General features: G+C 42.0%; 1 protein-coding gene across 1 annotated transcript in view; it reads left to right on the top strand.

Annotated features, from left to right (window-relative positions):
* Positions 1-26,831, top strand: part of NTRK2 (neurotrophic receptor tyrosine kinase 2) — a 382,689-nt gene that overhangs the window by 312,589 nt on the left and 43,269 nt on the right. The window contains exon 17 of the mRNA XM_061163735.1: positions 3,147-3,381. Within this exon, the coding sequence (XP_061019718.1) occupies positions 3,147-3,381 (235 nt within the window). The remainder of the gene's footprint in view (positions 1-3,146; positions 3,382-26,831) is intronic.

The following is a 26,831-nucleotide window of genomic DNA, read 5'->3' as shown; positions in this document are numbered from 1 at the left end:
CAGAGCAGTCCAGGTGCTGCCACAATGCAGCAGGTGTAACTCCCAGGGTCATGGATCCATCAACCAAAATAAAGAGGAAAATGTGTCAGAGAAGAAAGTTTGTGGGGACAACATTTACTCCAGTATTCTTGCCTGGAGAATCCCATGGACAGAGGCGCCTGGAGGGCTATGGCCCATAGGGTAGCAGAGAGTTGGAAATGACTGAAGCAATTCGGCATGCCTGCACACAACCTCATGAGTACACACGCACATGTGATCGGAGAGGGTCAGTCAGTCAGTCAGTCAGTTCAGTCACTCGGTCACGTCCGACTCTTTGCGACCCCATGGGCTGCAGCACGCCAGGCTTCCCTGTCCATCACCAAGTCCCAGAGCCTACTCAAATTCATGTCCATCACGTCGGTGAGAGGGTACACAGCCTTATTTCAGCCACAGATTACCTGTTGTCACAGTAGTCCACTCTCTGAACTGAATCTGTGACGATTTCACCCTGGCTTACATTTTCTGGGTGTTTCAGGATTTCTCATAATTTAGGTGCATCTCTAGATCCCTTCCCTGGTGTTGCCTATGATGAGTGAAAATACTGTCACTTTCCCCTGCCCCTTTAGTGCTAGGAAGGATTGGGCTTGAGTAACCTTTAGTGAGGGGATGAGGCCAATTCTGAGAGCCTCATCACAGGCCAACCACAAAAAGAAATGCACGGGGGATAATGCATGTTTTCCTACACCATCCATTTCTTCTTTTAAGGAAAACTTGGTTTCAAAGCCTTTCCCTCTGGCTTTCAAGTGAAAATCCACAAGGCACCATACAAGCAATGTCTAAAGCCTCTTCTGTCTGTCAGTGTGATCTTATTAGGAAGGTATAGTCAGTATCCCCAGTTCACAGAATGAGGAAGCAGGCCCAGAGATGTCTGCACCCACTGAGGTCAAAACTAGCATGTTAGAAGGAGATCAAATTCATTCTGGTAACCTAGAACCTTGGCCACTGTACTATAAGACTTCTTACTCCAGTGAGAGAGTCTGAGTAGAAAAAAGCCAAGGCTTTTCCTGTATTCTCCTCTGTGTGACCATTGGCAGTCAGGGCTGGAGTTTGAATGGAGGTGATATAACTGTGTCAGGATTTGCCTTGTACAAAAACAGGACAAGATATATCCAGATGTTTTCGGATAAGAGGAACCTCAGTGACAGCCCCCGTGGCTCAGTCAGTAAAGAATCCACCTGCAATGGAGGAGATCCAAGTTTGATCCCTGGATCAGGAGGATCCCTTGGAGAAGCAAATGGCTACCCACTCCGGTACTCTTGCCTAGGAAATCTCATGGACAGAGGAGCCTGGCAGGCTATGGTCCATTGGGTCACAAGAGTCAGACACAACTTAGCAACTACAGCCAAATCAAATGATAACCCAACATAACAGACCTTTAGATTTTTGACTAATGAGAGAATTACAGATTGGGCATCATTGACTCAATGACATGAGTGTGAGCAAACTTCAGGAGATGGTGAAGGACAGGGTAGCCTTTTGTGCTGCGATCCATGGGGTCACAAAGAGTCAGACACGACTGAACAGCTGAAGAGCAGCAACAACAAACTGGACTTGCTAAAAGACTTTCCCGGGTCACAGGGCTGGACACAGCCAGAGCTGGGCAATTCCCCACCTCCCTGTCCAGTGCTTATTCTCTGAAAATGCAAGAACAAAATATCTGGTGACAGTGTGTTCTGGGAGCCACTGTGGCTGGAGCCATGGTGGGAGGGGCTGTGGGACTGGCCTGTAGGAGGAGAGGCAAAACGAGTTGGATGTTCTTGGATAATTCTGGCTCTTATTTTCAAATACTGATACAGCTCTGAAACACTGTGGATGGGGTCACCCACTTTAAAATTTGTTTAGAATCTTCTGTATTTATTTGATGGAGAAGGAAATGGCAACCCACTCCAGTACTCTTGCCTGGAAAATCCCATGGATGGAGAAGCATGGTAGGCTACAATCCATGGGGTCGCAAAGAGTCAGACTTGACTGAGCGACTTCATGTTTATTTGAAGTGCTTCCAACTGTCCTGAAGGATCTTCTCCGTTGTTTGCCTTTGGGAGGCAGAAGCCCTTAGACTGTCCTGGCAGGTCCAGCAGCAAAAGTAGCCTTTCCCCCTGGCCCTGCAGCGCCCCCTCAGTCCGTCAGGGCAGTGACTCCAGTCTTAGCTCACCAGGCAGGATTCCAAGTTGGGGAATGTGGGGTGGAGGTAAGGGGTTAACAGTGGCATCCTAAGACTGAGACCTTCCCTTGCCTGAAGCACAAGCCACTGTTCAGATGCCTTAAGCTGCAGCACAGCTGGGAAAAAACTGGATAAGACAGAAGATAAAGAAGATATACAGCAGCACCATACTTCACCTCTCGCCACACACAGTATGGGGAATAAAAGTTGCCCCAGTGAGAGAATAAATGTATTGTGATTCAAAAAGCTGCCCTCTGTGGCGGCCAGTGCAGATGGAGCTGGAGATCAGGGATGGGGATGAGCTGAAGGAGATGGCAGTTTTCACTGGAAATGAATGCCTGGGATGAGGATGCTCAGTTATTCTGCTGAGCTGGGCTTGAGGATGACAAGTGTAGCTTGAAACCATGTCAGGCCATGGAACGGGTGAAGTGGGGGAGATAAGAGCTGCACTCTGGAGGAACCAGCCTGGGTGAGGGCCCTCTGCTGCAGGACGTGGCTGAGAGGGGAAGTGGTGGGACTCCTGCTGGGTGCAGTGACCCCTGACTCCAGGAGAGTGAAACTCTCCTCCAGTGTTTTATTTTAATTTGCTTTTTTTTTTTGTTGCTGTTGTTCACTTGTTTTTTGCTTCAGCCACCCACTGCTTTCTAGGGTTTTGGAATCCAGCCAGTGCCTGACCCCAGCGTAGTTCCAAAGCCCTAAAAGGTGAACCTGTCTGTATGTTGAGGGAGCACTGTTCAGGCCCACGGGGTCCTGGAAATGTTAGACTTTCTGGGAAATGAAGCCTAGATATTCTGGAGGCTTTGGAGGTAAAACTATGGCTGGATTGTCCTTGCCTCCTATTTCGCTAAGGCAAGCAATATCCTCCCACACCAGAGGCTGATGAGGGGCACAGGACCCCTCAAGGCAAAGAGCCAAGGTTCCACGAGGCCTTTCGTGTCCTCCCCAGGGCTCATGGACCAGATGCCGTGCTGATGGCCGAGGGCAACCCGCCGACGGAGCTGACGCAATCGCAGATGCTGCACATCGCCCAGCAGATCGCTGCAGGCATGGTCTACCTGGCGTCGCAGCACTTCGTGCACCGGGACCTGGCCACCCGGAACTGCCTGGTGGGCGAGAACCTCCTAGTGAAGATCGGGGACTTCGGCATGTCCCGGGACGTGTACAGCACTGACTACTACAGGGTGAGTGGCTATACCCCTGAGGAGACCCCAGGGCCCTCCTCCCTTGGGGACCTCTTGTATTCATGTGCTGGGGCTGCCACAACAGAATACTGCAGGCTCAGTGGCTTGCACAGCAGAAGATGATTTTCACACAGCTCTGGAGGCTGGAAGTCCAAGGTCAAGGTGACTGTAGGGTTGGTTTCTTTTAAGGCTTCTCTCCTTGGCTTGCAGCCTGAGCCTTCTTGCTGTGTACATCCTCACATGGTCTTTTCTTTGTGCACGTACATCTTTGGGGTCTCTCTCTGTGTCTAAATTTCTTCTTATAAGAATGCCAGGCAGGCTGGTTTAGAGCCCACCCTAATGGCCTCATTTTAGCTTAATCACCTCTTTAAAGGCCCATCTCGGAATACAACAGTATTCTGGGATACTAAGGGCTAAAGCTTCTACATATAAATCTGGGGAGGACATAATTCAGCCCGCAACACCATCCTGCCCTTTCCATGGTTCTCTAGATATTGTCAAGAGGAAGATTTCAACATGAGAGTTGTGCCAGGGGAAGCCTGAGGACTTTAGAAGGCCATAAAGTTAAAGGATTTAGAGGTTTGGATTTGATCCTGTGAAATTATACCTGGAGCCTTTTGTTTGAGGTTTGACTTTAGGTGAACTTGTTCACATAAATGAAGGTACCCTAAGACGCTGGAAATTCCCGCTGAGAACCATCTTGGTTGGTGGCCATCTTGGTAAGAGGTTCTGTCCTAGCCAGTCTGTCTGAGGTTCCACCCTTTAACATGCTAATGGCTAGAATTGTATTCAATGATGCAACTCCACTGATTACCTGGAGTTGGCCCCCTTGGAATATTAGATTTGTTAACTGAGATCTCAGAACTTGGGTATGAAAGAAAAGGGTCATTTCTGGAAACTGGTAAGTTCTGATATTGAAAGTGAAGATTTGGGACTGTGTTCTACCATCTCAAACCCCCCATTTTTTTTCTTGTTGTCGTGCTTGATTTTTAAGGGCAGAAGGATGTAGAAAAGAAATAAGTGTTCTAGAAATACATCACCTAAAAAGATAAAACCCATAACTGAACTAACTTTTGTACTAGATTGGGCCTGGTGAAGAACATGCCTGTCCTTGCCTTTGCTCCTCCCATCATGACTTATCTTTGAGCAAGAACCTCCTCCTTTTGTCTCCTGTACTCCTCCTTGCAGCCTCCCCACCTCATTGTCTGCCTTTTAGCTGAGCTGACTTTGCTACAATTAGTCTAAGACAATGAACCCATTGCCTAGCTGCAAATTCTTCTGTGGATTGTTTTGTGGGGTTTCTTCCTTTGTCATTTTGATAAGCATTGTGATAAGCATTTTGATAAGCACCTGTTCTAAGTCTAGTGATGACTAGTTTGGTCTAGAAAGCTAAAACTTGGCAGGAGGTTACATGCCAATGGATGTGTGTTCTGTTAGCTCTGCTTCCTTGGCAGGAAGTGGAGAGATGGGGGCATTTCCCTGTCCCAGGAGACAAATGAACACATGGGTTCTTCCTTTAAAACAATCTTTACTGATCTTGATGAGCATCCAGGGAAGAAACATGTGGCCCTGGGAATGGCTCTCCCTTTCACAGTAAGTTAATAAAGGTTTCAGAGTGGTCTGGCACAAAATAAGTGCTCAGTAAATATTTTCAACTTTATCATTATCCAAATCAATAAAGCAATGCTTCATTCTCAAAGCTGTGACTGAACGAGGTGGGACTCAGTGTCCTTTTCTACAATCTTTAGAAAAATAATTCTGAAGAAAACGACTGAAAAACTTAACAACATGAAGATAAATTACCCAATTATAAAATAGGTAAAAGATTTAAGTTTCTTTCGGTGCCCCCAAAGAAAATATACAAATGGCCAATAAGTACATAAAATGATGCTCAACATCATCAGTCATTAGGGAAATGTAAATCAAAACCACAATGAGGTACCCCTTCACATCCACTGGGCAAAACAGACAATAAGAAGTGTTAACAGGGATGTGGAGAAATTGGAACTCTCATAAATTGCTGGTGGGAATGTAAAATGGTGTAGTTGCTTTAGAAATAGTTTGGCAGTTCCTCAAAATGTACAACAGAGAGTCATCATATAACTCAGAAATTCTACTCCTTGGTATATACCCAAGAGAATTAAAACCACATGTACACACACACGCACACACACACACACACACACACAGAAGTACACAAATGAGATAGCAGCATTATTCATAATAGCTCAAAAGTGGAAACAGTTTAAGTGTCCGTCAAATAGTAAACAGATAAACAAAATGTGATCATCCGTATGATAGACTATTATTCATTAATTAAAAGGAATGATGTACTGATTCATGCTACAATATGAACCTTGAAAACATTATTATGGTTAAGTGAAGGAAACCAAGCACTAAAGGTCACATACTACATGATTCCATTTATACGGAATATCCAGAATAGAGAAATCCACAAAAGAGGAGGTGAATTAGTTGTTGCCAGAAGCTAGGGGACAATGGAGAATGAGAAGTGACTGGTTCTGGATATGGAATTTCTTTTTGGCGTGATGAAAATGTTCTATAATTGTGTAGTGTGATGGCTGTTTAGTATGTGTGTAAATATAATAAAAATTATTGAACATGTACTTTAAAAGGGTAAATATTATGGTAGAAGAATTATATCTTGATTTAAAAAGCTTTAAAAATACTAGCAAAGCAATGACCATCATTATAGACATGCGAATTTAGCCTTGGTCACTTATGCATTTTAAAACATTGTCATTTGTCATCTACTGTATATTCTGATTTTGTTAAAAAGAAAATCCTCCATTTAGTGACATTTTCTTGAAGTATTTCCTTCTGAATAGATTGGAGGAAGTAATGATTCCCAGTTTCTTTATTTGTTAATGTTCTTCACAGAACTATGCCAGTCATTAAGAAATGTGCTTCAGGTGCCACATTGATTTAATCATCCCACCATGGTCCCTACTCAGTTGCAGCTGCAAGGTTTATATGTTCACTTTGTTGTTTGTTGTTCCCATTGAGGATGAGGAGAAAGAACCAGCCTTACCTTGACTTCTGTGACAGGTGGGCCGGGTGGGATTTGGTACAAAGTGGATGATGAGCTTAAGAACTGGCCGATTTAGTAGTAGCTTAGAAAAACTGACTTCCCTGGTGGCTTAGATGGCAAAGCATCTGTCTACAATGCAAGAGATCCAGGTTCGATTCCTGGGTCGGGAAGATCCCCTGAAGAAGGCAATGGCAACCCACTCCAGTACTCTTGCCTGGAAAATCCCATGGATGGAGGAGCCTGGTAGGCTGCAGTCCATGGGGTTGCTCTACAAGTTGGGCACAACTGGGTGACTTCACTTTGGAAAAAATAAGAAATTATGAAGTTCATTTTGCTGTCTCTAAAATTTTCAAATGGTAATCTACTTTTTGGTTCCATTAAAGTATTTACTGTCATAGAACTCATTTGTAGAATATCTTTGCTTATTCAAATACCAAAAGCCTATCCATGGAGTTCATTCTCTTGAGTTTGTCCAATAGACAAGTAGAAGCTGTTGCTCTGTTTCTGCATGTGAGTCCAGCATGACTTTGTGTGGCTGTCTCCCAGGACATTTTTGCTTTCACATCAGTTACCCACCAGTTGGATCATCCATAAGCTTAGTGTTAAGCCTGTCCCCATCATGGTTTCTCTTCATCTTTTCTGCCATGGAAGCTGGGGAATCTGTTCTCCTTACAGCTCATTTGTGGGCACATTTTTGTAGTTATTTTGTTCTTAATTTCTTCAAAAGCCTTCACACTCCAAGGTGGGGAACTGCTGTGGCTGATGTGGGCTATCATCATCACCACTGTTAATATCCTTCCTGCACAGTAGTGGAGGAGGGCTTTTGTCTTCACCAAGGGTATCTTCCATGGAAAGATGCTGTTTGGGCATGGAGTCAACTGGATTAAGGAGTTACATGTTCTTTATCTTTAAGCAAGAACCAATCCCGCTGGCAGCCTGAGCCTTCTGCTCATGGTGGCTTGTGAGCTGCTGTGTGGGGTGGCCCCAGCTCGTGTGATCCATGGCGGGAGGGGCGGGTGGCAGCTGTTCCTCCATCATGGGGGAGCTGGCAGCACCAGGAAACGGCTGCCTCAAAGCTTCCACCCTGTTGCAGCTGAGCTAATTATATCTTCCTAAAGAAGGAAGAAATCGGAACACTACATTTGCATTGAAACCAGCCTGATATGGCAGGTCCAAAATTACTCTAGCATTTATGTTCTCTGAATTGTTTTAATTAGCAGCTCTGCAGTACCAGTCTTTCATTTCGTTTTTATTCCTTCCCTCCACTGGCGAAGCCTGGCATTTAGGAAGCATCTGAACCAGATTTCTGTCACATTCTGCCTGTCAGAGACCTAGGATCTCAGTCTACTTGATCATTACTATGCCTCAGTGGATCCACTGAATTTTTTAAAATGTATGCTTTGGTATTTTCCATGATTTGGTTTCAACATGCTTTTAAAATGAATGGTGACCATTGGTGAGTACAGAGCCTCAAAGATATGAAATCCTCACTTTTAAGTCCTATACAACACTTTGAATTTTAGTTTTATGGTGGTAGGGGTAAGCAATCCTATCCTTTAATTCATCTTTCACTTAAGAAAAAACAAGGAAACAGAATTAGAAAGCTCGTTAATAGTGGACATTTAAAGAAGCAAGTGAATCTAACTTGGTTAAAGGCCATGGTGAGAATCCTAAATTGTTAAAATGATATAAACAAGTCTGGAAATCGTCTGCAAGTGCTTAATACAGTTTATCAATAGCAGAGAGAAAGGAAGACAAATTTTGTTAAAATAAGCTGATATTACAAGTAGCAAAAAGAACTGTTTTGAACTTTAGGTACTCTGTCCCTTACTCTGCCTACCCGGGAGGAAAAACAGTGATAAACTAGAAAACAAAGTCCTGAACCATAAAGGAGAGAAGGCTTAGGTAATTTAAAAACTGGACAAGCACATGAGAAATAATCAAGGGTTAATTTTCATACCTTGGTCTTAAAAAAAGAAGTGTTTATTTTTTAAGGAATATTTGCTTGTAATGTGTAATCTGTTTCTAAATAGATAGGTAGGTAGATGATAAATAGAGAGATAGATGAGTAGATAGATTGTTGAGTAGATAGGTAGATCTTAACTCATGCCACAGATGTTTTTATTGTGCTGTGTAAAATGCCAGGTCATCCCCACTATGAGGAGCAGCACTGTGTCTACCTGGTGATAACTGCTGATTCCTAAGAGATAAGTTCAGTTCCACCACTTCCCTGACTTCCTCTAAGCAGAATAATGGCTGACAAATCTGTGATCCCTCAGTACTTCTTAGAAATAAGCATTACATCACAGAGCATTTTGTATCATGGAAATCTGCTCGTGTCTTCTCGTTGATATGAGAGCAGAGAGAGGACAAATCTTATCTATCTTTGTATCTGTGCAAACTGGCAGAGTGCATGGCACAGACTAGGTATGCTGAACAAGACACATATAAGGCAAAGCTTTGATGAGTGTCTTTTTAGCTCTGTTGATGAAAACTGAAGATACTCAGACTTGTAGACAGGCCTGGTGCTGGATCTAGGAGCACTGCCTTCAGGAAGTAAAGCTAGAGATACAGGGACATCTTTATCTCAGACAATTTATTTTCAATAGAAAGCCCAGAGCTGAAACTTATTTACATTAACACTATAGTGGACAAATTCCTCTGATATATTTGCCAAGAACCCTTAAAACCAGACAGAACATTCATTTAAAAAGGCAACACATCTTCTTCCTGAAAAAAGAATGTTCTCTATGTCATTAACTCTCTTTTACAGATACCATTTCCTTATTTTTCTCCTTAATAGATACTCACACGATGACTCTTAACTTTCACACAAACAATTATAGACCTTTCCGGTTAGGTTCTTTTGATTAAAGTGGCCCCAGAAACATAAGAGCTTGTTTATTCTATGAAATCATCTTTCATTTTATGCCTTGAGTGACATAGAAAAAGCACAGTTCAGAGGAACCTGCCTGTTGGACAGGAATCAGAACATTGAGTTTGGGCTGATTCTATGTTAAAGTAAATTTGCATAAATTGTTTTAAGATTCTAAATTAACTCAATTTGTATTCAAGTCTCCCTAAGAACCTTTCGCATATGCTTTGGAGTTGTAACAGGGTGGGTGAGTGTCCATTTATTCATTCATTCAACACACATTAATGAAGCAGCTGCCATGTGCTAGATACTATACTACATAATAAAGGCAGTCTTTAGACGTGTGATAATGGCTTCCCTGGTGGCTCGGCAGTAAAGAATCTGCCTGCAATGTAGGAGATGAGAGTTTGACCTCTGGGTTGGGAAGATTCCCCCTGGAGGAGGGCATGGCAACCCCCTCCAGTATTCTTGCCTGGAGAAGCCCATGGACAGAGGAGCCTGGTGGGCTACAGTCCGTATGATCACAAAAAGTCAGACATGACCGAAGTGAATGAGCACACACAGCACAGTGTGAGGAAGGGGCTTCCCAGCTGGCGCTAGTGATAAAGAATCCACCTGCCAATGCAGGAGACACAAGAGACATGTGTTCCATCCCGGGGTTGGGAAGATCCCCTGGAGTAGGAAGTGGCAACCCACTTCAGAATTCTTGCCTGGAAAATTCAGTGGACAGAGAAGCCTTACAGGCTACAGTCCATGGGATCGCACAGAGTTGGACACAACTGAGTACCTGAACACAATGTGATGGATGCTGAAATATCAATAGAAATATGTATAGGGAACCCTAGAAAGAAAGCTACCAGTCTGCTTTGGGAAATCAGAGCCAAGTTCACAAAGACAAGACATTTGAACTGGTATTTAAGATATGAACCAGAAATTTCTCTATTGGCAAGAAGGCTGTGGACGATGAGGGGAGGGGGGGATTCTTGGCATAGGAGGTGGCATAGGAAAAGAGATGGTGTGAAAACATCATAATGCATGGCCTGGGAATGAGGCTCCTTTACATACCCTTGAGGCTAAAAAAGTAGGCTATTCACATTATTATCAGACTTCACAGCTGCCTGTTTCTATGCCAAATTCTTTGGACTTGGTCCTTTTGTCAGTGGGAAGTTGCTGAGAGATTTTATGCCAGAAAGTGACATGTCAGATTGCATTCTGGCAGCTTATGAAAATAGACCTGCCCAACAGATCCCCAGATCTCCACTGCTCTATGTATTTGATTGGTCTAGTGCAGTGTTTCTCAAACTAGATTCATTAGCTGATCCATCTCTTTCACCAGTAAAAGAGATCCATGATCACTAAGGTAAGCAATAATTTCCTTGCTACAGAACTCCTTAGAGCCTTTAATCTATTACTGGGACTTGTGGCTTTTGCAGAAGGGCTATAGGAAGTGGCCAAAGTCTGTGCAAAAGAGCTGGCCTTGTCCAGAGCCCTGGTTCCATCCATTTACCAACTAGTGGAGTCTGTTAACAGATGATGGGATAAATCCTCTTGTTTTTTAGTCTTCTGAGTCTCTTATTCTTGAAATCAAGAGCCCTTCCTCTTTGTACACAGAAGTACTACATACAGAAATTGGTGTTTTCAGGTGTGCTGGAAAGGATGGTAGGCAATAACCCATTGACTTGTATGGGCCAGAAGGGTTCTGATTCTTCAAAGTACTGAGAAGTATCTTCAGTAGATACTTTCTCCCATTTTTACCCATCTGGAAGCAGTTAGACTTCAGCTGTCTTATATCTGTCACATTCCATATCTTTGTATCACTGAGACCAGAGCCCCTTAAAAAGGACACTGACAATAAAGACCTAACAACGATACAGAGAAAAGAGCATCCAACTGCGATCCTAAAGACAAAAGTTTGAATATCTGATTTCCCTTTTCTATCAGTTAGTTGGGAATGCACTTAGCATTTAGCTACTAGTAGTAGGCCAAGCAGATAGGGAGTTGCTTTTGTTCACCCTACAAGAAATTTACAGGTGGGCAGTTTTCTAATGGGTTCAGAAGCTTTCCAGCGTCAGAGCAATTTACTGGCACATGACATTTTCTTGGTCTTTTATTCATGGCTCAAGGATGGTTGCCTCAATTCCAAACATGTCAAAACTGCAATTGGAGGAGAAAGGAGGCAGGATGGCTGCAGGGAAAAAATAATTTCTACCTATACACCTTTCTTTCATCAGCAAGTAACTCTTTCCCAGAACTCTTCTGCAAAGACTCCTTCTTATACCTCACTGACCACACGTGGGCCAAGACCAAGGACTGAACTTACTAGCAGAGATCAATGGCTTTCTGAAGATCTAGATAAACTGTGATTGTACTATAGGTGAAAAGGAAGCCAAAGTGAGTGGCTTTGAGAAGAGCAAAGAAACCATTCCATGCTCACCTTAGGTGCCATCATGGCCTCTGTTTCTTTACTCTCAATGAGCATCTGCCTTTAAAGCTTGCTGAGTACAATAAATTGAAGTGCCACGTATTAACTGCTAAAAAACAAAATTGCTGGCATTTTTCAATAGGAGAGTTTTATTCCTCTGTATATAATGCATCTTTTTCCTCAAGCTGCTTTAAAGATTTTCCCTTGGATTCACTGGGTTTCTTGGATTTGTGGGCTTATAATTTTCATCAATTTGAATATTTTTGGCCATTATTTGTTCAAATATTTCTTCTGTGCTCTCACTTACTTGCAGGGGCTCCAATTTCACATTTGTTATGTTACTTAAAGCTTCCTCGTGGTTCACTGAGCTCTTTTTATATTTTCGGATTCTCTTTCCTTTGTGTGTTTCATTTTGGATAATTTCTATTATTTTGTCTTCAACTTCCATAATTTTTTCTTCTGCAGTGTCTGATTTTCATTCATTGGACTGTTTTCTTATATCTTCCATTCCTCTAGTTAACTTTTATAATAAATGTTTATTATAAACATTCTATATTTAAATTTATATTTGTATATTAAATTTATATTTAAATGTTTATATTATAAAACTATAGTCTTATAATTATGTTTTATAAGTTTGTAATAAATGTTTCAGTATGTTTGCCTGTAGTTCTATCATGTGTGTAGTCCTGGATCCATTTTCATTGTTTGATTTTTCTCCTTATCATGGATCATATTTTCCAAGAGCTTTGTGTGCCTTATGATTTTGGATGCCAGACATTGTGAATTTTATGTTGCTGTATGCTGGATATTTTGCCTTACTGAAAATATTTTTGAGCTTTGTTCTGAAATGTGGTTATAATGCCTTGAAACTATTTGATCCCTTTGTGTGTTGCTGGTACGATTTATTAGGCATTTCGAAACCACTGCTTACTTTAGAACTAATAATTCCCCATTGCTAGGGCAAGATCTACTGGGCACTTGACCTAATTCCCCATGAATCATGAGATTTTTCACTCTGGCTCATGGGAACTGGCAGTATCCCCGGTCCTATGTGAGCAGTGGGCACTGATCCTCTTGGGTAGTTCTTTCCCAGCCACTGAGGGTGTCCTCACTTGCATGCAATGATCAATACTCAGCTGAGTACTTGAAAGGCACCTTCTGTAGACCCTCAGAGTTTTCTGTGTGCAGCTCTCTCTTCTCTGGTTTTGTGTCTTATCCACTCTAGTCCCCTTGATCTCTCCGGGTTCTCAGCTCCCTAACTCAAGGAGCGTGCTGTGCTCCACCAATGAATGAATTAATTTTGGCAACCATGCGATTCACTATGTTTGTTTCTAGCCTCTCAAGAATCATGATCTCTCATTGCCTGTTATCTAGTGTTTTGAAAATAATTGTTTCATGTATATATTTAAGTCAGTTTTTGGTTGTTTGTGATGAGACAGTATATTTTTTCCCCGTCACTCCACCTTGCCTAAAAGTAGAAGACAGTTGCCATCTCTCAATGTTGATTAATATGTCATTAAAAAATCTATCAGCGAACTACTTGTAAGCCGCAGGAAAGAAAACAAGTTCTCCCACCTCTTTAGATCAGCTACTTCCTGTGAAGGATTTTTTTCTTTTTAATTAAGTAACTTACATTTACATAATACTTCTTCTACAATCAAAGTTTTCCTGCCTACACAAGATTATTACTTTCGCAAGAGAGTAGATTTTCTCTATCTTCAGTGAGTGTTGAGCAAGAGAAAATTATCTAGACTTCCTTGTTACCTCTGAGAGATTCCCAAGACTCAAAATGTGAACTAGTTCAAGAAAGCTTTGGAAAAAGCTGTGTGAACAGAATATTAATAACACTCCACACTTTTCACATTTTCCCACAGTCTTTGTCCTGTGGTCAGGGACAGAACACCTTGGATGGATAAGGACTGAATTTGTCCAATATGGTATTGCATATATAATTTTTAGTCATATCTCTCCAAAATGTAGATTCTGAATGAGATGTATTCTGTTCCCTAAAGAAGACCACGAATCTCTTGGGGAGAAGAACCATAATGAATCACTCTAATGCTAGGCATGTTGTGAAGTGTAGAGATAAATTGATTTTTATTGGCATGTGCGATGAAATCTGGGAGAGAAATAGAATTTGACTTGAGTCTTAAAGAAAGAATGAAGCAATTGACAAAGAATTAATCTCAAAAGTATACAAGCAACTCCTGCAGCTCAATTCCAGAAAAATAAGCAACCTAATCAAAAAATGGGCCAAAGAACTAAACATACATTTCCCCAAAGAAGACATACAAATGGCTAACAAACACATGAAAAGATGCTCAGCATCACTCATTATCAGAAAAATGCAAATCAAAACCACGATGAGGTACCATCTCACACCAGTCAGAATGGCTGCTATCAAAGTCTACAAACAATAAATGCTGGAGAGGGTGTGGAGAAAAGGGAACCCTCTTACACTGTTGGTGGGAATGCAAACTAGTACAGCCACTATGGAGAACAGTTGGAGATTCCTTAAAAAAACTGGAAATAGAACTGCCATATGACCCAGCAATCCCACTGCTGGGCATACACACTGAGGAAACCAGAATTGAAAGAGACACATGTACCCCAATGTTCATCTTGGCACTGTTTACAATAGCCAGGACTTGGAAGCAACCTAGATGTCCATCAGCAGACGAACAGATAAGAAAGCTGTGATACATATACACAATGGAATATTACTCAGCTATTAAAAAGAATGTGTTTGAATCAGTTCTAATGAGGTGGATGAAACTGGAGGTTATTATACAGAGCGAAGTAAGTCAGAAAGAAAAACACCAATACAGTATATTAACACATATGTATGGAATTTAGAAAGAGGGTAACAATGACCCTATATGCGAGACAGCAAAAGAGACACAGATGTAAAGAACATACTGTTGGACTCTGTGGGAGAAGGCGAGGGTGGGATGATTTGAGAGAGTAGCATCAAAACATGTATATTATCATATGTTAAATAAATCGCCAGTCCAGGTTGGATGCATGAGACAGGGTGCTCAGGACTGGTGCACTGGGATGACCCTGAGGGATGGGATGGGGAGGGAAGTGGCGGGGAGGGTCAGGATGGGGAACACATATACACCCATGGCTGATTCATGTGAATGTATGGCAAAAACCACCACAATATTGTAAAATAATTAGCCTCCAATTTAAATAATTTAAAAAAAAGAAAGAATAGCAGATGCAGGTGGTATTGAACTTAAAGACTATTGCAGATGACTGAAGTTATAATTAAGACTAGGTGACCTGATTACAAGTACTTCTCAGATAGAATGTGCTTCTAACGTTAACCTCTGTAATGCCTCACACAGCGCTGAGCTCTTTCTAGGTTCTTATTGATTATGATAATTGCCTAAAAGGAAGGTCTGAGAAAGCTTGCACACCATTCCCCTTGAAGTCTTTGGAAGTAAAGATTTATCCATAATAGTGGGACTTCAGAGTGGAAATAGGTCCTAGGTGCAAGTATGATTTAGCTTTATCTCTCAACTCTCCATAAAACTTTCTTAGAATTCTGTCCTCAGGCAGTTAGTTCACATTCCTGTTTCATCTATTGATCCAGATTTGAAGAATTATAAAATTACAAGAGATTGTTACAACAACCTAACCTAATCTGTGTACATACGAAGACATTAAAAACTCCAGGATGTATATCTCTGCAGAGTGACAACAGCTTCTCTTGGTAGTCATTAATTGGCGGTCATGAGAACCTAGTAAAGGCATAAAAACTGAAAAATTCTACTTACCTAATAAAAACAAGTTCCAAATTGAATTCCAGTAAGAGAATTCTCAAACATAAAGTTGCTTTAGAATGTGCATGCTAAGTCGCTTCAGTCATGTCTGACTCTGCGACCCTATGGACTGTAGCCTGCTAGGCTCCTCTGTCCATGGGATTCTCCAGGCAAGAATACTGGAGTGTGTTCCCATACCATCCCCCAGGGGAACTTCCTGACACAGGGGTCAAACCTGAGTCTCCTGCTGTTCTTGCATTTCCAGCGGATTCTTTACCCCCAAGCCACTGGGGAAACCCTATTTTAGCATATCCAACTGTTAGACAACTTCTCAAGTTCTTTTCATGCTAAAGAGGCATAGCAGGGTGACCTTACCTAGTGCTATCACGCATCCCAAGCTTGACCATGCCACTGAATAACTCAAAGTGATTTCTTCAAAATGTTGATTACTGGGTCTCACCTTGGATATACTAATCCAGCATCTCTGAAGATGAGAATTAGGAATTAATACTTTTAACAAGCTTCTTAGGTGAGTCCGAAGGACAGTCAAGTATAAGAATCATCTGGTTTCTGCTCAGCAGCATTTATAGAAAGTAGGTAATATGGTCTCATCTATGCTAAGATGCACATAGTAATTTTATGAAAGATCTTAATTATCAAGCTTCAGAAATAGAATAAGTGCTGTTAAAACTGCTTTCAAACTTGACCTATTATTTTCCTGATGGAGATAGTGCTATAGTAATTAATTATATAGTAATGTGTATATATATATATATATATATATAATATAGTAATTAATGGATCGTTAGGACTTCCAGTGGGAGAAGCTCTTCAGATTTTAATCACTATCATAGAGTCGTGTTCTACTCTCCTTATCTTTAGAGCCTAGATCCACTGAACCATGGCATTTCTGAATTGGTAAATGGAATATCATTTGATGTTCTCCCCTCTCATCCCAGGAGGTAAGCTTGACTCATTGTCTGGCTAAGTATTGTCAGTGACAACAGAAGGAGAGAGAGAGAATAAGCAGCAGGTTCAAATTGCTGTGACAGGTACCTGGACAAGCCAACATCAGAGCAGCGATGCCTCTCTCCTGCTGGGAACCGGGGCTCCCCGGCTGGTCCTACAGTCTAGGCAGACCCCTGCTGGCTTTCTCTGTCACTGCATAGATGTATGTCTGTGTGGGTGACTGGTGGGGGCCCTGTGCAGGAAAAGCAAGAAAAAGCTTGTGAGGAGTCAAACAGCTTGTCAAGGTATCCTTGTGGGTGTCTGTATTGAAGTGTCACAGTATGAAGGCTTTTTATTAGCAGCTATTTTAGAATCCTCACGCTGAAATGGAACAGTTTCTTCCCTACATGGCATTTCCAGGCTGCCTTCCTCCCTCACAGTCCTACGACAGCAGTAGCCACCTCCTAAGGGGGTGGAGAACATGACGCCGGGCTCCTTTGACGGTGGAGCCAGCTATGTGGCCCACGCCCTCAGCCCTGGAGATAATTTGGTTCATTCACATGTTGCTGATGACGGGGATACAGCAGAGGAGGCTGAGGAGGATTTGAGGCTCATGCCTCAGAAGTCGTTTGAGCACAGAAACCGTTTGTGAGAGTATAGTCATTGATGCTCCAGTTTTTAGGGCACAGAGGGAGACTTTACTCCAAGGTGAAGTTGAGCAGTGAATTAAGTCTCACATCAGCATTTTGCTATTGTTTTTGTGGCCACCTCAGGTATTTGAACTCTTCCCAGCTCTTTTAGAGCAAGTAGTGAATTTCTCCTGGAAAACTCATTAAGTTTCCTTGTAGGAAACAATTGTAACCCTAAAAGGCCCCTGCTAATATCTTAGAGGGTTGATGTTGGGTCTTGTAAGGAAGACTATCATTCACTGGCCTCTTTTTATATCTCAGCCTGACGCATAACCTTCTCAACCACATGCAGACGAACAGAGTAATATTTGGAGAGGTGAAGTCAGTTTCCTGAGACCCCATAGCTCATCCAAGTGGCAGAACTGACATTTGAACCCCTGCACTGGAAGGAAAAAGCCATGTTCTTCCCACTCTGAACCTACCTGGTGCCCTCATCACATGCCCAGCTTCCCCAGTCTTCTTTGTGGGAGGTGGAGACATGTTGCCTGGTGAATTCACTGAGTTCTGCCCTTACTGGCCGTACAGGTCCAGCTAGGACACTGGTTCACTTTGTAGGACAGATTCCTCAAGCTTGATTGGCTATAGGAGAAAAGGGGATGCATACTTTAAATTTCAGAACCACAGCTTTAAAGGGCTTCAGATATAGCTAGTCTGACTTCTCAAGGAAGGAATCTGGATTCTTTCCAGATTTCAAATCTGGTTACTATGCCAAGGAACATGGAACCAGCAAACAGCAGACCTGGTTTCATCCTTACCTGCAGTATGTATGCAGTGTGTGGCTCTGAGCAACTCATTTCACTTCTCTGACCTTACTTTCCATCTCAGTGAAATGGCAAAGAAGTTTGTTCTGCCTCTTCCTTGGTGCTGTCATGAAGCCACTGTGGAAGGCGTAGAGAGTATGTATGTGAGTTATTCTTCTAATCAATGAACAGGAACAATATGGAAACCCTGTGGCGTATATTGGGCCCCATCGCCCATGTTTGGAGAAATGCTTAGATAAACATGCCAGAAACTTGGATGGGTTCCTAGAAATGTGGGCACTGTTTCAGATCTTTATAGGGTGGTCTCAGGGTGTCGACATAGGGGCACATACATTGGCCATCACTCTTTCAATTCTTGTCCCCTGGATTTATGACATTCCTCCCACGAGTGTTTTACAACCACTTTTTGTACTCTATTGGGCAGCCCTCCCAGGCTAGAGTGATGTTTATGAGGTCTTTGAGAATGTCAAAGGACTTCCCTGATCCTTTCTGCCTGTTGATTTGTACTCTGTATTTCTTCTACTGTATCCTTAAAGACAACTTCAGCTGCCACTGCAGAAAACCCATTTTAATATTCTGTGTGATATGCTTCCTTTTTCTCTTTGTGGTCCAGAACTATCACTTGCTTACCTTTTGTCAGCCATGATTAGTCATAACTATTTGCTTGAGCATGAAACACATGACATGAAGGGAAATCATCATGGCCTGAGCCACACACCCTGTAGCGCAAACTTGGCTTCGACAGCATGGGGAAGCCTCTGCCCTTTAGCAAGCTGATGAAGTCTAAGGACTCCTTCCCCAAATAAGGCTTTAAATGCATAACATAAAATACATGGGGCTAAACAGGTATGCCGTTCCATTGCAGTACAGTTACAACATGTTTAAAATGTAGTATAACAATGCCAGTGTTTTTGTTAAAATATTCAATAATAAGATCTGTTGACAGGTCTAATAACCCCTATAATTTACAGGTGATGAGCATAAATGATGTGTTGAGATTCCTGCAACAACAATCATGTAACATGAAAATATCTGCTTTTTATAGGTGACAGTACTGTGGTTTGCTGCTGATGTTAAGGATTGGAAATACTAACTTTTGTTAGGTTAGTGAAAATTAGATGCAAACCAGGCTTACAGAACCCTCTGAATTTTTCCCATGGATCCCTTGAGAGTCTGTACATTACAGGTCCTACTTTAGAACATTACAAACCAGTGCATGAATGACCATCAGTCAGATATGGTAGAGTCTTGGCTGATAGCATTCTAGAGCATCTGAAGCATGGAGGTAGTGGTGGGGGTTAGGGTAGCATACAGAACTTAGACTCTGGGGCCAGACTGCTTAGGTTAAAATTCCAATTCTACCTCTGACTAACTCTGTGACATTGAACATGCTCCTTAACCTCTCTACACTCAATTTCTTCAATTGTTAAATGGCAGTGACCATAATACCTTTTCAAATTACTGTTGCAAGGATTAAATGCACTTGAAATTGTACCCACCACATAGTGGGTATTTTGTGTGTCAGCTATCATTATTTTAAGTATATTTGAACATTTAAAGAGAACCCCTCAGAGCTAAACAGCATTGGAGTGAATCAGTCCTGGACAGGGCAGTGTTAAACTAGACAGGCACATACCAATGTTTAACTATCCACAAGTTCAGCCCATGGAGAAGTAAATGGCAATCCAGTCCAGTATTCTTGCCTGGAAAATCCCATGGATGGAAGAACCTGGTAGAGGTCACAAAGAGTCGGACACGACTGAGCGACTTCACTTTTCAGCCCATATGTCCTTACATCTCAAGGATACTACAGGGGTCTTTGCCAAGAGTCTTGATGAAATCAATATACTTCATGCTCTTCATTCTCCCTTGTCCCTATCCTGTAGTTCACCTAACAGAAAGGGGACGACCACCTACTATGACCTAATCTTGATGAACCTGCACTTGCTCCTGATCACCATCACTTCTTTTTCTAAGTGCATTCAAACCCTTTTTAAATGTTAACAGTTTCCATTAAAATTCAATCCAGGACAAAGGTCATGTTTGGTTGTAAGTTGTTTTTGTAATCTTGCTTCTTCACTCCCTTTTGAAAATTGTGTCAACGTTTGTTTGTCTTTTCTTTATCATCTTTTATCATCTTTATCACCTTTATCATCTTTTCTTCTTCCTTTTCCCTAGTTCCTACTATCCACATAAATCTCAGACTTCATATTGTCAAGGAATAAGCTGGACATTCTTTAACTATACCCAGAGACACACATTCTTTTAGAAACAACTTTGAGTTCTCCATTTATTCATCTGCTTTGGGTTTTAAATTGTTCTTAATCATATTTATGTCATTTGTTTCTAAACTTTAGGTCAATTGCCTTGATAGAACCAGATATCAAATATCAAAATAGGAATTGCATAGTTAATTTACTCAACAAATATTTTGGAGCACCTTATGTGCCCTAGGAGGGGAAAAGTGAGCAAAAATAGACACATCTCAGCCTAGTGAAGCTAATGGTCCACCTGGGGAGCCAGGTATTAACCAAATGAACATGCGTAAGTAAGAGCTGTGATGAGTGTCATGAAGCAGATGTCCTGCAGGCTATAATTGTCTGTAACAAGGGATCTGACCTCTTGGAAGACTGAGGTAGGAATCTTTGAGCTGAATCCTGCAGGTTGGGTTTACTAGGACAAAAGAGGAGGAAAGTACAGCCCAGGGGGGAGAAAACAACAGGTAGGAAGGCCTGTTGCAAGAGAAGCAGAGCATAATGAAGGAAACAAAAGATGGCCAGTGTGCTAAACACAGAGTGTGAAGTGCCAATCCAGATGGAGAAACAAAAAGGAAGAGAGAACTGAGTCACAAAGGACCTTGTCAGCCATTTTTCATTATTATGAAAGAGTAAGATGCTGCTAAAATTTTAAGCAAGATGTTACTGTTGTTTAGTTGCTAAGTTGTGTCTGACTCTTTGCAACCCCATGGACTGTAGCACACCAGGCTTCCCTGTCCTTCACTGTCTCTCAGAGTTTGCTTAAACTCTTGTCCATTGAGTCAATGATGCCATCCAACCATCTCGTCCTCTGTTGCCGTCTTCTCCTCCTTCCCTCAGTCTTTCCCATCATCAGGGTCTTTTCCAATGGGTCGACTCTTCGCATCAGGTGACCAAAGTATTGGAGCTTCAGCTTTAGCATCAGTCCTTCCAGTGAATGTTCAGGATTTATTCCCTTTAAGGACTGACTGGTTTGATATCCTTGCTGTCCAGGGGACTCTTAAGAGTCTTCTCCAGCACCACGATATGAAAGCATGTTGGGTAGTGCAACTCTGGAGAGCCAGAGCAGCTATAAGCAGATGGGGTAAGAGGTTCTTACAGAAGTTCAGGAAAGACAGGCTGGTATGTATGGTGGTCGAGGGTGATGACAGTGGAGACAAAACCAATAAAGAGGTTATTAAGCTATTCATAAGGCAACATTGCAGGACTTAGTGGTGGATTGGGTATGGAAAATGCAAAGCATGGGATGTCAAGGATGTGAAATAGATTTCTGACCTGTATGGTTGGACAGTCAGTGGTGTGATTCCCTGCCCTGGTTTTCAGAGGGGCTGGGCAGAGAACATGCACTCAGTTGATACATGTCGAGTTGGATGTCATTTTAAGCCAGCTGTATTTCTTGGGTACATATTTCTTGCTCTAAAAAGCAAGAGATCACTGCGAGGAGAGTGATCAAGAAGGCCGGGGCCAGGCCATAGGTGAGAGAGTTGAGGGAATCGGGAGTATTGGGGGGAGAGAAGGGAAGGCCTAGATATAAACACAGTAGCTGCTTCCTCCCTGCCAATGAAGACAGTAGTTCTAGAGGCCAGGACGGGGGCTGCTGGGTAAAAGTCTCATGAAGTGGATGTGGCTCGGGGTAAAGAGGAAGTGCCTAAGAGTGAGAGCTGTGATGTGGGCAACCTTGCCAAGAGGTGAGTTCCTTGTCACTGGAGTGAAGCATCCAAGCATAGGCTTTCCATCTTCCATGATGGTGTAGAAAGGGCTCAGTGTTTTGTAAACTGTGTTCTGTGGAAAACAGGGACTTTTGTGGAAGAGTCTCAGTGGTGAGTTCTATATTTAAATGTCATCTGCTTATGTGTATTATAACAATTAACATGACTATTAATACTAAGTACATTATAACCATTAATAAAAACTAACGGAAACCGACATGCTCAGATGGGTTGTATATACAAATTTAACACACTGGAAAATAGCAAAACTTTGATTTCTTTTTTTTGTTTGTTTGTTTGTTTGTTTTATTTATAATACATAAATGTAACTAATGTGAAAGTTTATAAATAAATTCATACCAATATGATGCATTTTTACTTTACTTAGTTTGGTGGATTCTGTGAAGTAGATTACTTCTAAAGTCCTTTATAGTTCAAAGATTTCAAGGTTTTTATCCTTACAATCAAAGTCACCTACCATACTCTCATTTATGTAAATTATTTTAGCACAAATAAAAAGGATACAGACAGATAAAGTTCTTCTGTTCACAGGGAGAAATTTATGAAACACTCTGTTTCCAGAATTAACTATTTTTCCAATTTACCCAACACTTTCCAGTAAGCCCTCAGTCTACACTCTTCTTGCTTCTTTCAAACTTGCCAGACTTCTACTGAGCTTTCAAAGGCATTGATTTTATGTGCATGGACTAATATAAAGGCTTAGTATCTCATTATATTTATGACACAATTATTTAAATGGTGTAGGGACCATGACCAACAGGTTCTCCATGTCAGAGAGAGAATTCCCAAATGTTCACAGTTTTGAAGCTGTGAATAACACAGCGGCAGTAGTTAAAGAGAAAAAAAAAATGAGAGAAAGAAATGGTAAGCAGATCAGAGAAACTCAGAGAATGCTTGATTAAACTTTTTACCAGATGACTGCTTCACTATTCTCTAGACTCTCAAGACAGATTCACCAATTTTTCAGTAGAGAGAACATCCACCCAAGAACATGCTTGGCTGTAATTGTCTTCTCTACTTGCCCATGCACTGGTAGGACACAGCGTGTGTCCTAAAATGCTCCCACTGGAAAAAAAAAAAATAAACAAAAAAAATAAAATAAAATGCTCCCACTGGAATGAATGAGAAATGAATAGAAGTATGGTGGCCTATTTCAGCCCCTTGCTTTAGCATTCTAGATTTCTAATCCCCATAAAAAAATATATACCTCAAAACCCTTTCAAGTGTGAAACAAAGTGACCTGCTAACAAGCATTTTACTCCTGTCATTAATAAAGTCAGCTGCCTGTGGTCACATGAACCTAAAGTGTCATGAGCAATGATTTCTGTGCATTAGGAACCACCCATGTGACTTGCATGTCCTTTGGGCAAATTCAAACCTCCTTGGACCTCAGTGTATGGGCCTCAATTGTGAAATGATGATATTGTTTGGGTCAGGTAACTTCTATAGTCCTTCTGGCTGTAAAATTCAAAGCTCAATTCCCAGTTCCACTGAACTAAATATTTTCTACATAGAGAAGACTTAAGATCCATTCTTAGCGAATTAAAAAATCGGGTAAAAATAGCAAATAAAAACAAAGCCATGCCTGTTTTACCACAGGAGATAAAATTTTTCAGTTAGTGGTATTTAAAAAACAATTGTTTCTTTCTTCTCTGCTTATAGACCAACTCCCATGAATCATTCAGAATTTTCTTTTGTATTTATCTCCTCACCTTACAGATAAGAGGATTAGTCTTCTACTGTTTCTCTCTTGAAGGAGTTCCCATATAGTTGCCAAAAAAGTTTATTTATTTATTAGCCATATATAGACTTCCATGGTTCTTTGTCTTGGGTTATATATACACAAGGAAATACACATGCATATCAGTAACATCTTACAGAAAAACCTGAACAAACTTCTTGGCCAACTCAATACATAAAATGGTCAAGGAGTGCCAAGTTCTTTAAAACCTGGTAACATCTTCTTGTGTGTACGTGCTAAGTCGCTTCAGTCACGTCCGACTCTTTGTGAACCTATGGACCATATCCCACCACTCTCCTCTGTCCAGGCAAGAATGCTGGAGTGGGCTCCAATGCCTTCCTTCCAAGGATCTTCCAGACCCGGGGATCAAACCCATGACTTATGTCTCCTTTGTCAGGTGGGTTTTTTATTACCAGTGCTACCTGGGAAGGTAAAACACCAGCTGTATCTTCTATAGGGTTGTAGGTTGGTTATCTGTGGATAACCAGGGCCTCTCCTCAAGACGAATACCCTAAAGGGGCAGAGGAAACCAAGGTGAATACAGTAATGCAATGGTTTTCTTTAAATAGTACACCCCAGAGTACATGCCTTGCGCTACTGGAGTTAAACACTGTCGACAGTTGTTAATGTAATTCTTAAAGATCTCAGTTCTAAAGATGGCAATTCAGAGCTTCCAAAGATTGAAGTTCTTGCCCAACTTGAAGCCAGATAGCCCAAGAGTTCTGTTTATCTCTTTAAAGCAAAAAACAGGGAGGGCTCCAGTCTTACCACTCTTCACACTTCACTTTTAAGAGGATCATCCTTTTTTTCTTCCCCATGGAGACTGAGAAGAATGGAGGATGAGATGTTTTTGTAGGAGGTCTCTAGTTTGGAATAGTGATTTTTCCATATATAAACCCAGTTCAGTTTCCCCAATGATGTAAAGAATAGTCTCTCTTCCCTTGGTCCCCGCCTCGTGTGGGTCAGCTAATAGCTTCCCGGTGAAGTTTATAGCCCTCCTGTTTCCCTGCCTCGGCTGGCTTCAGCTTCCCCTAAGTGAGTTCAGGGAACTCACTGGCAGCTTGAGGGTTAAGAGCAGCAGGCCTAGACATCCCCTAGGTGTGGCAGGTTTCCAGGAAAGAAAGCTACAAAAGGAAAGAGTAGTGTGGGAAAGGAAAGTCCACTTGAATGAGATCAGGATGTTCTGAGCCCTGTCCTGGTGCTGCCAGAAGGCACTCATTGCCCTCAGCAGCTCTGGGTGCCCCTCAGAAGGTGGAGCCCAGCCCGAGGGGAGGGCACACAGTGCAACAGGCAGAGAAAGGCCACCCAGGGGGAGTTCTCAGAGAAAGGAAGGTTCCTTTGAGGAGTGGTCAGCAAGATATTCCTACCCGGGACTCAGGAGAAGGGGAGCTTTTTACTTTCTTCCCAAAATGCAAATAGCCTCTGTCCTTGGAAGAAGGAAGATGGGTTGCTAGGCAATCACTTCTCAGCAAGCACCCCCACTGCCCTTGTTTCCTGACCCCTAGAACAATGGAGACTTTTCAGTGAATGGAACCAAGATGGGAGGAGAAGACATGGCAGAAATAAAAATGGAAGCAGAGATTGTGGAAGGGCTGGCTCATAGAGTATGGGAATAAAAATGTTTTATGAATGTTTTACTCTAGGCAGACCAGAAGAGGTTTCATTCCTTACCATCACATGGTCATTGTCATCACAAGCCAGGTGGTATAGGCCATAAAACAGCCACTGCCCCATGGTGACCCCGTTTTTTTCTTTTTTGTTTTGTTGTTGGCTTTTTTTTTTCTTCAATATTTAGTTATTTATTTGGCTGTGTTGGGTGTTAGTTGCATCAGGGGGATCTTTCATGGGGTTGCACTGACTCTCTAGCTATGGCGTTTGGGCTTAGTTACTTCACAGCATGTGGGATCTTAGCTCCCCAACAGGGATGGAACCTATGTCCCCTGCATGGAAGGTGAGCCCTTAACTACCAGACCAGCAGGGAAGTCCCTGGTGGCCCCGGTGGTAATGACTCCAGTGTCCCTGAGGATGTTACATTGTTACCTGTTGATTAGGAGTTCTTGGGTCTCAATCTCTTTATCAGAGAAATGCAGTTTGGAATTATACTTTTATAAAAAGAATCTTTTTAGCAGTCCCTATGTTTTGTTAGATCCTGCCAGAGTTTTGGCAGAAAATAGGTGAACTTGAGTAAGAGAAACATATTTGAATTAAAGGACTATTTACAAAAATGTAGGTAGACTTTAGGGAGACCACAAGGGATTGTGTAGGACCTCATAACCTGTTGGTCTGAGGTAACAGGGCGAAGGAGAGATTACCTGGACCCGGAAAGGTAGTCACCTGGAGACGACCAGCTGACAGGAGCTGAGCCTTTTGTTAGAAAGAGGTGACCAGCCTGTGATGACTCCACGCCCAGCACCCTGTCCTTTGAACCCAGTGGGGAGCCAGGTGGCAAGAGGACTGAACCCAAGTGCATGAAGCAGCTTGGGCTACAGAAGAGAATGCTGGAGACCAGATGGCGTTAACAGCAAACACATTTCTGCTGGTCTGAAGGGCAGGGCTCTGGTGGTCAGAATAGTTAGCTTGCTGTGTGGGCTCTCTTCCTAGTTATATCTTCACAAGCACATGGCCTTCCTTGGCATGTGAACACAGCGTACCAATGAAAGAGAAAGAGAGAGAGGCTCCTTGTCGCCTCCCATTTTTATAAAAGCATTAATCCCATCTTGAGGGGATCACAGTCATGGCTATGTCTAATAATAACCACCTCCCAAAGGCCCTACATTTTTATACTCTCCTATTAGGGGGTCAGGTTTTCAACTTATGAATTTTGGAAGGGAAAACTCAGTCCATAGCACCAAGTAACCATTCAGAGTAGATGCTCTGAAGACCACAGTGATAGGTGAATCAGAGTATCTCCCTGGGAAACTTATTGCAAGATTTTAATGTATACATTCATGCAGGGCCCCATATTATTTTTACCTCTTAGTAGAGCCAGTTAAAATATTGGGAGATCAGGTGATTTGTCCAGGAAATGTGCATGAAGGACACATGCTGGCCAACCTGTTTGTTTGACAGGGATTGCAAGGCACCGATTCTAAGAGATCTGTACATGTGACTAGAGAACTCTGTTATCAGTCAGCAGGGGTTCTTTGGCTTTTGTCCATTTTAAATGTTTTCATGGTAAAAGCAATAATATAAAGAACTTTTAAA

The sequence above is a fragment of the Dama dama genome, chromosome 16 (assembly GCF_033118175.1).
Source record: "Dama dama isolate Ldn47 chromosome 16, ASM3311817v1, whole genome shotgun sequence".
In the NCBI taxonomy this organism is placed as follows: Eukaryota; Metazoa; Chordata; class Mammalia; order Artiodactyla; family Cervidae; genus Dama; species Dama dama.
Note: the sequence above shows the minus strand (reverse complement) of the source record. Positions and strands in the feature narration are given on the sequence as shown.